Source organism: Glycine soja, chromosome 18, assembly GCF_004193775.1.
Source record: "Glycine soja cultivar W05 chromosome 18, ASM419377v2, whole genome shotgun sequence".
NCBI lineage: Eukaryota > Viridiplantae > Streptophyta > Magnoliopsida > Fabales > Fabaceae > Glycine > Glycine soja.
The window spans coordinates 54793414-54809045 of NC_041019.1; the positions used below are offsets into that span (position 1 = coordinate 54793414).

The window sequence follows — 15632 nt, forward strand, 5'->3', positions numbered from 1 at the left end:
GAGTGGAGTGGTGTGGGCTTAGTGCAGTGCAGTGAAGTGGAAGACAAACAGTGTTGCTTCTGCTGGGACCTCTCAGGCCTGCAGAGTTAGTGTTGTGTGCAATAGTAGTTTGGTGAACAAAAGTTTTTTTTTCTTCTAGAGAAGCTTATTTGATGACAGAGAAATTTTTCTCTGCTGGAGTATTTGACAACTATAGTTTAAGCTAATTTATAATTTTTTAAATTAATTTATTAGTTTGTTTAATTAAAATCAAAATACTTAGTTAACGATTTCATTTCACTAGTTTATATATAGACTTTTTCTATGGTTTAAGTTATAAAATCATATTATTATTATTAGCCACCTTTAATACTTTAATAAAACTCTTCATTTATCACGTCTGTTAAGATTAATTTACTTATTTTAGTAATTTTCTCTTTTAGTGTGTGTTTCATAAATCATTTGAATTAGTTTATCCCTTAAGTTTAGACATACACTTATTTATTAATTTGTCTTTGTGTTGTTTTCTGGCTCATCTTTCTATTCTCGTGTCAACGATCCAAATTGAAATTTGAGTTCTTTACTGAAACAAAAATTCTGTCTTACAATCATTTCATTTTATATTATTTTAATTATGAAGTTTTTTATAATATACCTTTAATTTTCTTTTGATTCACAGTTTTGTCATCTCATCTACAGGCACATCAATTGTATACTTGCGATTCAACTTGACTTGAATTTGTGTCAAGCTCATGACCGATGTGCCTTTAGGTGAGATAGCAAAACTGAAAATCAAAGAAAAATTAAAAATATATTATAAAAAGAACTTCATATTTCGAATAAATCACAAATCAATTTTCACCTTTCTGATTTTTCCATTGGTAATTTGCATTTTCAATTTCTTTTGAAATTGAATTGGGATTAATTGCGATTCTAATTATATTGTATGCCTTTTTTTTTTTATTCATATACTATATGTCTCTTTAGATATTTTAGTTTGTCTTGTAATATTTGTTATTTTAGAAAATTAAGAAAGTATTGTTGTTTTAATGTATATCCTTGTTTATTATTGTTTTATTTAAATATTCTAATAAATTATATTTTAACTCCTTTTTTTTCTCAACAAAAATCATTTTAATATAGCACTATGAAAATAATGTTTTTCTTAACCAATATACATTACAAATAATATAATTTTTGTTTATGAGTGTGTTAAGAGCATTAATTAATAAATATAATTTTTTTTATTAAAAATTAAAGTTACTTGAAAATTATGATAAATATATATTAATAATACTTTTAAATTAGAATATTCCTCTTTAATAACTTGTTAGCATTTTCCAATTAAATATTTTGTTTCAGTAGTTATTTTCAGTGTACCGACCCAAGGAGTACAACGAACTACTTGAGTAGGTGCAGTTTTTTTTTTCTTTCTATAAATTGTCTGAATCTGACGTTGCTTTTTAAGAATACAGCAAATTTAAGTGGCATACATTATTGATAGAATTTTAGATCTTTTTAAATGAGTGTAATTTGATTAACAATATATGTTGAATTTGTAAAAAATAATCTGTATTTGATTTCTATAAAATTCATTCGTAAAGAAAGCTTCTGAAAATACTTTAGATTCCTTTTCAAAAAGTCAAAAACCCTCATTATAAGGATTAAAAAAAGAGTTTTATATCCTTTTACTAAGTCCAAATGGTTTAGGTTTTGGTCGATGTCAATATGTTAAATCTGTTTGAACTTTTTCGAATTTGGGTCTTTTCGGTCCACAAACTAAATTTGGGTTGATGTGCCTTGGACACCTTTATTTTTAAGGAACACCCCAATAAAAAGGTCCATCTGACCTAAACCTAAAGGTTCTTAACAGACCTTGGTAACAAAACGGATAGCTCATGCATTTTTTTTGGGTGTTGTTAGGTGCACCTATCATTTTTTATAAATATAAAAATGTCCCTGCATTTTATTCGCATTTGTGATAGATGTGCGTGAGGGTGATCCGTAAATCGTATGGATCAAGTTGATCCATAAGGTTTCTACGGATGAAGTTGATCCGTGTTGTTCCGTAAAAGGCTTACGGATTAAGTTGATTCGTAAAAGACTTACGGATCAAGTTTATCTATAAAAGGCTTACAGATAAAGTTAATTTGTAAGCCTTTTATGGATCAATTTAAAAGACTTACGGATCAAGAATATTTTTATCATTTCATCTTAAGTGCTGGGAGCACTAGCAATAATGTGGGTGCATCTAGCAACACCCTTTTTTTCCCCGTAGGTCCAAATGGAATGATTAAGGAGGAGTCCTACAACACTTCCGTGCTTCCAAGGCCCTTCTATATATACTTGCTAAAGGTGAAGCTTACATGTATGTAAGTTTGGATTTTGATTTTCTGGTTATCTTTTGCTTCTTTTTTTTTAGCCTTTATAACGTTGACATATTATCAAACACTGTTATCTACATAAAGAGTGTTGTTGTGTGGTTTGTGTAGCATTCATTTCTGCCTACTAAATTTTGAACCTAGAAAACTCTGTATTGCCAAAATAATACATTCCTCTTTAAAAGCATTAAGCATTAGGAAAATGAAACCGCATCTACTTAGGTAGTTTTCTACCTTTCTTGTTTCAATGAACTTGAAAATTATTCCCTTGACTTGATTCCCAAAGCTCAAACAGAAAACTGCCAAACTTGGCTCTAACACAACACCAAACATAAACAAGTGAGTTATGTTGTGTTAGAAACACTTAATACTTAGTATAGGAATCCTAACTTCTCGTTCACTAGAAAAATATGGTAAACTACAAATTTTATTAAATTCTTGAAAAATCCCAAAACACAATTTCACATAACTGATATATGAGATACAGAATTTCATAAATTACTGCAAAGTTAAAACATTGATAATTAGTCAAATTGAAACATCATACATTCCTTGGACTTGGCTAAATTTATTTAGTCCAGAAACTTCATCTGCTGTGAATCCACCACAAGAGATTACTCAAAGAGTTCCCATCATCAAAACCTTTCAACTTTCTTATATTTTCCAATGCTGTTTCTTTATCATAAATTCCTTGCAGGGCATAGGTCATCCCCTTCCACCCTTGACTACTTAAAAAGGGCACTGTCCATTCCACTAGCTCCTTCACATAATCAGCATCAGAGAACAATGTCTCAGTAATAGGCAATAAGGGTAGCACTTGGATGCCAAGCCTACACTCCCTACACTCAGCACTGGCCCACCATAGCTTACTATCCCTCTTGTTAGCCCACAAAACCCCCACTATCTTGTTATCTTTAGCAAATTCCTCTTCATACAAGTTGTCTTCCACTTTCACATGCCACCAAGTTTGTGCGGCTAGAATTTCCAATGCCACTAGCGTTGACCCAGTGTCAACAAGACTTGAGTCACCATATGCAAGACCCACCAATGCTGCTGAATAGTATGCATTCACAGCCTCACTTGTACTTTCTTGATTCCTTCCATCCTCAAACTCGGTCAACCCTGCAGCCCAAGAGTGCAATTTGTAAAGATCAAAACACCTTAGACGTGGATAAAATCTGTTATATCTCTGGCCCAAGTTCATGAAATCTGTGACAAGTGAATAAACTTGTGGCTTGTATTTTTGTCCCCACTGAGGATCAATCTTTGCAAGAACCGCAATTCCATAAAGAAAGTACCCTAAATGATAATGGTGATCATTGTACACTCCAAACCCAAAGTCAGCAGTTGAATCTGTAGAGCCTTGTTTGGTGACAAGTCCACCCCATTTATTTTCATATAGAAAACTATTCCCTTGAAAAGTTCCATCCAACCAAGGCTCAATAGACTCCTTCAGAAACTTCTTAATCGTGGGAACCACGTTGGAAAAAGACACTTCTTCCGCTATCAACGCCAACCTTGCAGCCCTTCCAACACGCTTCCCATAAAAATATGATGAACTGGTTCCTATTGCTGAAGAATTTAGCTCTTGCACATCCTTAACAAGTGCCGAGACAACCTCATCATACGAATCTTTATCCACACCTTTGTTAGAATACCATGTCACAGGAATAGGATCCGTTTCCAACACCCATGAATCTCCAACAACACCAACAAGATCGCCATCAATGCTTCTATACTTAAAATCTTTCAGCACAGTAACTTGACTATTTGATAAAAGCTTAACATGAAGAGGGTGAGCTAGCATGAGCAAGTCCCCAGAACTTTCCTTTTGCCATTGATACACCACACGGAAAGGTTCCACGAGTGTTGCATTTCCCGACAAAGGGTAACAAGAGCTGAACTTGTCGAGAATTGCTACACTCTTGGAGTTGGAATCAGGCAGCGCTGCTACACGAATTATGCCAGAAAATGGCTTGGATGTAATATTGGAAGCGCCATCATGATTCAAATAGATTGGGGAGGAGGTGTATATGAGCCATATTTGAGTGTTGTTAAGCTTAAGGGTGTACTTGGTGTTGTTGTCGTCATTGGAAGACAAAGAGACTATGGTGTGCACTGTTGTGATCGAAAGAGATGTTGGAGATGTCACAGAAGCGGTTATAAAAGGGCTTCCTCTTGAGAGAAAGAACCTTAGGTTGGAGGAGGGAATGTCCAAAGTGACACTGAGGTCACTGTATGATGAGATTTCACGGTTTTGTTGATTTGAGTGTGTTTGAGTGGAAGAGATTGTGATATCTGGCACAAAAGATTGGTACAAAAGTGCTGTGGTGAAGAGGAGAAGAGGGTATGAGGCTGAGAGTGAAGAGTTTGAGGTTTTGACGAGGTAAGGGTGAATGTACTCAGCTTGGGACCCGTTTGGAATAACAAAGTTTTGAAAGAAAGAGTTAGTGGGGAGTGGAGAAGAAAGAAGGTTTGAGGAGAAGTAGGTTGAAGGGTTTGGGAGGACTGTGGATTGAGTTTGAGGGAAGAGAAAATTAGAAGACATCGTTGCTTTGTGATTGCTCGTTGCAGTGTTGTGTGGTGCCGGCCTAAGCCTCTTATATAAGTGAAGATAATAGATTGCTTGGTACGTTCCAAAGGTTGACTTTTAGAAACAAGAGAAATGCCATGCATTAATTAATTATAACTATACCCTACTGCAGCCCCTAAATATGCTTTATTACTGTTAAATTAATTTCATTAAAAATAAAAACAAATTGGTTTGGTCATATGTCTTACTCGATCTACGAATTAGTACGTAAAAGTTTAATCTACATTCCACTTATGGAGAGCGTATGAGTAGAAGAAACAATGAGATAGAGACAAAGATAAAAAAAGAAATCAATGAATGTGATAGAGATCGAAGAAAAAAATAGAAAAGATACGTGAAGATCGAAATCTTGTTAGTTACACCGAGAGAGATTGACTTTTTTTCTTCAAGCTCTGCATTATTTTCTTGAAATAAACTCTGGGATGAACTTAGAAGCTCATCCTTTTCATTATAAATGATCCTCTTGTTCCAAAATGTTCTAAATATATAATAAGAGATATGTAAGAAATATGTTTGATTATGTCTATTCTTAATCTTAAAATAGAATGAAACAACGCAGCAGGGATCTATATATAAACATATTATCTATTTAAATAGTGTTGAATGACCCCTTCTTATAATGAGAATGTATATAATTTCATTTCATTTCTCTTCCAAGGTATAAAAATACAATGGAATATTTAATTTTTCTTAAAATAATGCTTGTTGCATATTGTATCTTGCACGGATCTGAAGGGTGTTTCACTTTCATTTTTCTTAGAATAACGCTTCTTGCATATTGTATATTGCATTACGTGTGTTGGTCAACAACCTTATATAGCTCATTTTTGTCTCCATTTTTCTTCTTCATTAAATCACAAGTTGCATATTTTTTCTTTCTATTTCTCTCTTATATGTGTATACAACCTAAATAATGTTAAATAATTATTTTTCCTAGATAAATAATAACAAAAGAACACTTTGCTTTTAATATTTTTCCTTACACTAGTCTTACATCTCTATATATGGTAATTCTTCCTTCCTTTAAAAGATATAAGAATAATATTAAAAACTAAGTTTTCTCTGTTATACATCAACTAAATAGATTCGGAGCATCAAATATATTTTCTTAATTAAATGTACTACATTACTGAAAAAAAAATATTAAGTACTTAATGTATTTTTAATATAATAAATTTTCCTTTTTAATATTATCATTTAAGATTACAACACATAGATTAAAAAAATAATTGATAGTTTTGTTTATATCAAAATTATTACAATTTTTAATATGTCATTTGTCTCTCTCTATTTACTGTTTACTTTAATATCATTTATTTATTTCTTTTTTAACAAGGATATAATTGAAAAAATATAATTAATGTTATTTAAGAAACTTTCAAATAATGAATAATTAGAAATATTTTTTAAATGATCGATAAAAAATGAAAATATATAGTATTATCTTTCATTTATTGTTTTTGGATTTATTTGCTGCATGCTTATTAACTTGGAGGGTGTCGATGATTGATTATATTTTATTGCATAAGTTTCCTAAGTTTAGGAGGAAGACCATGTGCCCAGTTCCAAGGCACGTGAAATTCCAACGGTGGAACAAAACTTTTTCGTTGCATTGTGTATTAATGTATTTTTTTTTCTTTTTAAATACCTTGTTAATGTTTAATATAACAGGTTTGAAGTACTTTTGTTAATGGATTGCGCGAGAAATTATTCTTATCCAATTCTACTCTATTAAAATATAACACACGACACAATATGGCACACATGTTATTATGTAAGTTTTGAAAAAATACTACATGTATAATCGAATTTAAGTTAGATCTAATTTTTTGAGAATACATGCACATAAGTATGATTGTAGACATTATGTTAGTTAGGGTTCTAAATGAACCAAATTGAGTACTAGAAAATTAAGTTTAACTTGTGAAAAAATGAATGATTAAAATTTGACTCATTTATTTAATTAAACTAACGAGTTTGATCGACCATTTTAGCACCTTTTCTCAATATGTATTATATGCTAGTTTCTTATCCCATACATACATGAGAACACTAATAGCATTTGATAGTAATACATTAGTTGGATGTAATTTTTTGTTTATTTTAAAAAGTTTAGATAATTTATATTTCGAAATACATCAGTATCTATCAGTATATCTCAAAAATTAAAGAGTGCTTATAAAGATATTTTAATTATTTACCGATAAAATTCTTACGTGGATAGCAGAAATCAAACATTATTCTTGTGAGTTTATTTTTTATGAAGTGGAGTAATCTTTATTTTACATGTGTGATTGCGTTACATTTGCATAAACTCTAAAGATCTTTATGCAGTGGTCAAAGTTTAAACCACCATAATAACAATAACCTGATGAGAAGATACAAAGTTTCATAAATTACTGCAAATTAACTATAACATTGAAACATGATATTTCCTGGACTTGGCACAAAACTATGTGCATCCATCAGTCCTCATCTACTATGAATCCACCACAAGAGATTAGTGAAAGAATTCCCATCAACAAAATTATATTTTCCAATGCTGTTTCCTTATAATAAATTCCTTGCAAGGATAGGTCATTCCCTTCCACCCTTCTCTACGTGCAGAAGGCCATGTCCATTCCACAAGTTCCTTGGCATAATCAGCACTTGAATTCCAAGCCTACACTCTCTACACTCAGCACTGGCCCACCATAGCTTACTATCCCTCTTGTATTTCACATGCCACCAAGTTTGTGCGGCTAGAATTTCCAATGCCACTAGCGTTGACCCAGAGTCAACAAGACTTGAGTCACCATATGCAAGACCCACCAATGCTGCTGAATAGTATGCATTCACAGCTTCACTTGTACTTTCTTGATTCCTTCCATCCTCAAACTTGGTCAACACTGCAGCCCAAGAGTGCAATTTGTAAAGACCAAAACACCTTAGACGTGGATAAAATCTGTTATACTTTTGGCCCAAGTTCATGAAATCTGTCGCAAGTGAATAAACTTTTGTCCCCATGGAGGGTCAATCTTTGCAAGAACCGCAATTCCATAGAGGAAGTTCCCCAAATGGTAATGGTGATCATTGTAAATTCCAAAACCAAAATCAGCGGTTGATAAAATAACATATAAGAGAGAATGTGATAAAAAGAAAATACATTATTGACAACCCAATTAATTAGAATTAATGTGATAGTTATAAGGGAGTGTTTCTAACCCTTGTAGTATTTCTGAATGCCTGTTATTCAAGCAATAAAGTATTCACACCGAGACCATTTGAAAAGGACCTCTTCAATCCAGCAATGATGAAAATAAATTAAAATAAAAATGTATAAGAAGGTAAAGTGTGAGCAACTTTATTTGAGTTTTATCTCGATCTTAGTTCTTAATTTCAGCGGAAAAAAGAATTAGCTTAGTTATTGTCCACGGTAAATTTTTTTTTTTCATTGTCAACGCTAGTTCAAAAATTAGCAGTAAAGCAAAACATTTAGCGTTGGCAATGGCCCACAGTAAATAGTTTTTTTAAAAAATATTTTTATAATCAGCATCAACCAGTTGAAACTTAGTTTTTTAATTTGAGCGGGAAAACAAAAAAGTTAGCGTCAATCATGGCCAATACTAAATAATAATTTTTAAAGAAATATATATTTTATAATTAGTGTCATCAGAAAAATAATTTTTTAATTTAAATACGAAAACGAAAATGAAAATGAAAACTTCAGTCACCTCTCTTCTTTTTAAAACCCTTTCTTCTCTTAATCTCTCATCGGTCTTTGATCTCCCTATTTTCCCTTTTTTATATTCTCTGTTGCTAATGCTTTTCACTGCTATTTATATTGGTTGTAGGTTCTAGTTGAGAATGGTTGGGGTGGTGTTAACAATAGTCGCAGCATTGATGATGACAAGATATTCTTCTTCAAATACTTCTAATGAACAGTGTCAATTTTTCAATGACACCTACCTTCTTCAGTTTTGATTAGATTTTAACATATAAAAATGAAATTTAACAAAAGAAGAAACATATTAATAAATGGTTGACAATTAAAATAAATGACTTAACACTAACTTGATAGAGAAAAAAAAAACTATTTGTAAAAAAGATAAGTTTTAACTTTTAAGAAAGAATTAGAATAAAATTAAAGTTCTAAGTGTCTATTTTAAAAAATTAGTAAAGTTTATGAATTAATTTGAACAAAATTAAAGTTTATAATATCTATTTGTAAATGAAATGAAATTTAAAAATCGATTAGGATAAAATTAAAGTGTAGAGCTTCAATTTATAAAGGGATAAAAAGTTTAGGGAGGTTGCATTTTCTTTTCCCTTTTTATTAACGTAAATCTAACAGGCTCTAATCTACTTTGGCACCTGATTATATATTATGACAATAAAATACCTTCAAATCGTACTCTTAATAGTAAATTGATGTACGTCCAAAACCTACTATAATTGTTCTGTGATTTTGTTAAGAGAATTCCAATAAATTATTCTCTCTTTATGGTAAAAGACTAGAAAGAAAATCTACATTAAATTGAGTAAATAATGATGTAATGGTTAAAGCGGTATCATGATCTTGATTATTTGTTAAAATTGATTTCTTTTGACTGGATAACCCTTTTATTATGCAGCATCCGATATGAAGCCGGTTTAGTTTAGCAAGATTCTCACTAAATATTATGAGAATTACTAGCTTATTACAGCAAAGATATTGATATTATGAATCAGACTGAGTTTAACTTTTAATTATAAAGCTAAACTAGTAAAGTTTGTCCAGAAAAACACAATAAAATTTACATGTATGAACGTGTAATGATATTCCATCAGTAAAACAGTGAAATTAAATGACACTTTTTAAAAAAAAAAATTGAGAGTAATGACAGTTTTAAATGTTGAGGTCAATTCTATACCTCTTGGTTAATTTTATAATATACAATTAAGTAATAGCATGATCTCACATTATATTTGCATGTAGAAATTTATCTCGGAAAGTATATTAAGTGAAAAGTTTACCATAAAAAGGAGTCTTGACTTTAATTATATATTACTTAAGTCTTAAGTTACACATCGTGTCTTAAATCTGATATTTTAGGAAAATCCCATCATCCCAAATGCATCCCGGACACAAAACTTACCTAATCCGTAATAAATTTAAAGAAGCCATTAAGATTAACGGTGAGGGATTTAAATGGTTTATAAGATATAATAACAAACTCAACCTCGTTACAACATTGTACCCTAAAAGCACATTGTCTGCCGGGACTAGACAGGCATGGGTTTCCCCCCCAAAAACAACCTTGTCAACCAAATAAAACAAGACATTGCGCAGGAGAACCCAGCAAAAACTTCTTTCAGGAAACTGATTCTATTCTATGATTTTATTGAACAAATCAAACTAGAATAGAGAGGTATGGCGCTGGACATCAAATATCTGCATTCTTCTGCAGAGTCATCACCAAGCCCCCTAACCTAATCAGGAAAGGAGCATCGAAAATTGGGGGCACTGCTATATTACAATGTACAGGGAAGGAAGGGAGAGGGGATTAAGTACAATTTCCAACTCAACCTAAGAGCAGTCCACAAAAAAGGACTCCATGCTAAATCACAAATTACAATATTTTCTAAGATTACTGCTATGTCAAACTAGCACAGTCTCACCAGGATGAATGACTAGCATGATGGCGGTTGAAGTTGCTTAAGCCGCCGTACAACATGTTTCATTGAAGGTCTGGTCGAGAGAGAGTCAACCGTACACACAACAGCCAAGTGTAGGACCTCTACCAAATCATCTTCGGGACCTGTATCCCATAAGCCGGTGGCGAAGAACTCTTTTGCCTGGCCTTGTCGCAGCAGCATGCATGCCCATGCTACTATGTTGAAACCATTCCCATATGAAGAAAATGAAGGATCCAATGCCTTCTTGTCAGAGAGTAACTCCAGAAGCACCACACCATAGCTATACACATCAGCCTTGTCAGAAACACGACAAGTCATGGCATATTCAGGAGCAACATAGCCAAACGTTCCTGCTACACCAGTGGTAGCATGGGTTTCTGAGGTTCCCAGAAGTCTAGCCAATCCAAAGTCAGATAGATAAGCATTGTAATCATCATCCAGCAAGATATTACTGGGCTTGACATCTCGATGAAGAACTCGGGGTACACACTGATCATGCAGGTATGCAAGTGCACGGGCTATATCCAATGCAATCTTGTGAAGAATCCTCCAATCCGCTACCCTTGTGGATCTCTCTTGGATAAACTTTTCCAGATTGCCACCTGGCAAATAGTTGTATATGAGAAACATCTCAGTCTCACTGGCATGATAACCAATCAGAGTGACAAGATTTGGATGACGAAGCCTTCCAAGGGTCTTAATCTCTGCATGGAATTGTTGAGCACCTTGGAATCGTCCAACTGCCAGACGTTTTATAGCCACCAAGTTTCCTGGTACTATCTCTGCCTTGTAGGTTGCCCCAAATCCTCCATTCCCAATGCAGTTGCTAGCATTGAAATTTCCTGTGGCCCGAACAACATTTTCAAATGTCAATGGAACACCAATATCAGTGAACACTGTAACTTCTTTTCTTGTAGACCCAACAACCCTGGACCTAGGGTTCCACTTCCGTGTATAAATAAAAAGGACAATTAGGGCTAGAAGAACAGAAACAATGGCCGATGCAGATGTTATAGATGCTATTTCAATAGAATTGAAACCATTCCCACCCTTTTTGCCTGTAACTTCTGGTGGTGCAGCAGTATAAGAACTGGAATTATCAACCTGCCCTTGGTCAGCTGATGGCACAGCAAGAGAAACTTCATTGCAAGAATGTAAAAACGGATTCCCAACAGCATTGCTGCATTTTATTGAGTTACCATTTGAAGGCAAGGATCCAGATAAGTTATTGAATGACACATTAAATGCTGACAGTGTACTGACATTTGCCAAACCAGCAGGAATCTGTCCAGAAAGTTTGTTGTTGTTAAGCAATACATCAGTTAGGTTTCTCAAGTTCTCAATACCTTTTGGAATTTCACCTGTAAGAGAATTTGAAGAAAGGTCCAGGACTTCTAAAGAGTACAACTGCCCCAGGCTGGTAGGGATGGAACCACTTAAGTTATTCTCAGCCAAAGAGAGAAACTTCAGATCTTTCAACTGGCCAAGGTTACCGGGAATCTGATCTTGTAAACGATTCTGACTTAGGTTCAGAGAAACAAGAGAAACCATATCCCCCAAACCTACAGGGATTGGCCCAGTAATCTGATTACCAGATGCATCCAAGAATTTCAATGATCTGCACATTCCACCAAACTTAGAAGGAATCTGACCGGATATCATAGTATAACTCACATTTAAAAGCAATGCATTTAGTCCGTCACATTTCTCGAATAAATTAGTAGGAAAAGGTCCCGCCAACTTGTTTTCTCCAACAAGAATTGCATAAGCCAACCCCTTCCCCAGCCTGTCACGTGCTATTGGCAATGACTCCATGCTAACAAAGTTGTTTTGACCAAAGTTGTGAAAAACAGAACGGCCAACTTCTCCTAGTGAGGACAAAATGGTTCCTCCAAGAATCTTAGACACAAAAAAGGATTTGTATGGAAGTGCTCTGTCGTCTGTTTCAAACAGATTTCCACTCCAGGAAGGAACCAAAGCACACAAGCCAACAGAGAATTGAGGAATTGGGCCAGATAAGACATTTCCACTAACATCAAATACAGTCATACAAGGCACAGGAAGTTCTTCTGCAAGCACACCAGTAAAGTTGTTTGCGCTCAAATCAAGAAAATGGAGATTCTTGCAGCCACCAAGCTGATTAGGAAAATCCCCAGTGAGATCATTTTGAGCCAAATTAAGCATCTCCAAGCTATCACACTTGCCCCAACTGCTCGGAAAACTGCCTGCCAGATTCGCCCTAGGCGCCCACAGCACTCTCAGCTTAGGAAGGTTCATAATCTCAACAGGAACCGGACCTTCAAAGTAATTAAACTCATCAATATTCATAGAAACCATCTGCTCCACCCCCAAGTCCCTCACGGTACCATTAACATCTGGAACCGAACTAAAAAGATTAGACAAAACCAGCACAGACAACTCAGTACAATTCCCAAGCTCCATCGGCACCTGCCCACCGAGCGTATTCCTTGACACATCCAACACCTCAAGCTTCCTAAGCCTCCCAAGCTCAGCAGGAATAACATCCTCCAATGAATTCGAATGCAACAAAATCATCCTCAACTCACTACAATTGCCCAAACTCCCCGGAATTGCCTGCATCAAAAGATTACCAGACAAATCAAGATGATCCAGTTGCCCACAATGTTCCCCAATCTCCTGCGGAATTGCCCCACCAAGCAAGTTATAAGACAAATACACCCCTCTCAACCTCCCAACAAAGCTAGGAACAGAACCGTTAATCCCATTCCCAGCCAAGTTCAAAACCTCCAAACTCTTAAAACTAGACAGCGAACTCGGAATCTCCCCAACAATCCTATTAAACCCTAGATTAAGAACCTTCAAGTTTTTCAAGCCATTAAACCTAAGAGGGAGAACCCCACTTATCAAGTTTCCTTCAAGATCAAGCACCTCCAACTTCTCCATGCCCCAAATTTCCTCGGGAATTTCTCCCTCGAGGTCATTGAAGGGAAGGGACAAAACCCTAAGTTCTGTGAGTTCACTGAGCTTCGGAGAAAGCTTACCGAACAATGCTCCACGAAAACCCTCGCAGCTCCTCCTAATTCCGAACCCGTAGAGGGGAAATTGAGCAAAATCGGAGCAAGGAGAAAGGGTTTTTCGGTTACCTCCGTTGCCGGTGACGTTGATCGCGACGACGCGGCGGCGCGTGGCGGAGCCGCAGAGCACGCCGGACCACGCGCAGTGGTCGGAGCCCTGCCACGTGGTGAGCAGGCCGGAGGGGTCGGAGAGCGAGTGTTTTAGCTCGAGGAGCACTGATTTGTCGGAATCGGATGAAACGACGTCGTTTAGCGAGAACAAAAGGAGGCACACGAGTGGGAAGAGTCGCACGAGCGTCATGGACTTGTGACGGAACCTCCATTTGATCACTGAAGAAGAAGAAAACATCGCAGAGAGCTTCTTCGAAAACCCCTTTCAGTTGCAGTGGGCGAAACGAAAGGGTTTTCGGAAAACCCTAACCCTACTTTTTTTTTGTTCGGTGGTTGAGATTGGGAAATTATCAGAAGAGAGAAAACAGCGGCGAAGAGAGAGGGGTGGCTTCTTTTTCAGAATACGCGTTTTTCTTCTTCCATTCTCTTTCTGTCTTTCTCTTTTTCATTTTTTTTTTTTATTTTGGTGGGGAAAGGAAGGTTTTGTGAGCTTTTTATTGTAAGAAACTTAAGAAATTGTTTTTTTAAATATATTTTCCTTCATAGAAAGAAGATGCCATGGGAGGCGAGTAATAAATGTTTTTCATTAAATATTTTTTTGTTTTTACTAAAATATGTATCCAGTAATAAATGTTCTTCTAAAAATATGTATCCTGTAATAAATGTTGAGTAAAGTTATTAGGTTTTTGTTGACCAAGAAAATTTTGTTAATAAGTATTCTCAAGAGAAAATAAAAGAAAATATTCATTATATAAATTATAAAAAAATGTAAAAATATTATGAATAATATAATTTTCTATCTGTTAACAAAAACATTTTTATTTAGTAAACTATGCATTACCTCAAAGCAATTAGCATTTTCCTAGTTACTAATACTTAATGCCTATGTTAAGTTCATTAGTAAACTAACCTAAAAACGAAGTTCATTACTAAACCATTAATAAATATAATACTACTGTTTTTTAACCATTTAACCATTACATTTGTATATTTTCATATATATTCATTTTGAATATGCTACAATCTCTTCTTAAAAAATTAAATGTATTTTTTATTAAAAAATAATATTTAATGTAATTAGTAATACAGTTTTTCAAAAAATTTTAGTAGAATTTTTTTTTTCTTGAATCAACACCTTTAAGAAAATCATTAAATTTTATTTTTCAAAAAAATTCAATATATTTTTACTTTTGTTTTTTAATTTTTTTTATATATTTTTACTTTTATTTTATTTTCTTCTTCTTTTTTTAGTTTGAATTATGAATTAATATGTTGTTAGATTTTTTTATAATTATATTTTTCAATTTTTTATGTTTTATCTTTTAATTTCTTATTTTCTTTAACTTAAGCGAACTAAATCGTAACTTGTGAATGAACTTACTTAAGCCATTTAAATTAGATTTTTTTCACAAAAAAAATGAGTCAAGTTAAATTGACTTAATCTTTTTGAACTGAAATGAGCTGATTAACTTGAGTTAACTTACTTTGACACCATATGTTAACAATTTAAAAATAAGATTTTTATTGATAAAAATATTTAGTATATTAAATTGTAAAAGCATTACATGCTTATTTTCTAAAGGTAAAAACGTTAATAAAATGTATTTAATTTTACTTATCATATAGTCATGAATATGTATTAAAAAAAAGTTTAATGTTTATATATTAATAGTGTAAAATAATTTTATATTATTATTTAATTATAAATTATTATTTAAATTTATCATATATAATAAATTATAATTAAATTATGTAATTTTTTTTTACATTGTAACCCTTTTTTCTCTTAATAAAAAAATCATATTTCAATACGTTAGTACGTTACTCATTAAACATTCCATTGACTAAAATTTC

At 33.6% G+C, this 15632-nt stretch overlaps 3 protein-coding genes across 3 annotated transcripts; all 3 read right to left on the reverse strand.

Moving 5' to 3' along the window:
- Nucleotides 1-2769: 2769 nt before the first annotated feature.
- On the reverse strand, nt 2770-4947 carry LOC114396640 (probable endo-1,3(4)-beta-glucanase ARB_01444). Its single transcript, XM_028358728.1, has one exon. The coding sequence runs from the start codon at nt 4906-4908 to the stop codon at nt 2947-2949; it is 1962 nt and encodes a 653-aa protein (XP_028214529.1). The 5' UTR covers nt 4909-4947; the 3' UTR covers nt 2770-2946.
- A 2583-nt stretch (nt 4948-7530) lies between these two features.
- Nucleotides 7531-7959, reverse strand: LOC114397425 (endo-1,3(4)-beta-glucanase 1-like). The gene has a single exon (XM_028359461.1). It carries the CDS (start codon nt 7957-7959, stop codon nt 7531-7533), a length of 429 nt encoding a protein of 142 aa, XP_028215262.1.
- Nucleotides 7960-10111: 2152 nt separating this feature from the next.
- LOC114395821 (LRR receptor-like serine/threonine-protein kinase RPK2) lies at nt 10112-14258 on the reverse strand. The gene has a single exon (XM_028357678.1). The coding sequence runs from the start codon at nt 14014-14016 to the stop codon at nt 10606-10608; it is 3411 nt and encodes a 1136-aa protein (XP_028213479.1). The 5' UTR covers nt 14017-14258; the 3' UTR covers nt 10112-10605.
- Nucleotides 14259-15632: the final 1374 nt, after the last annotated feature.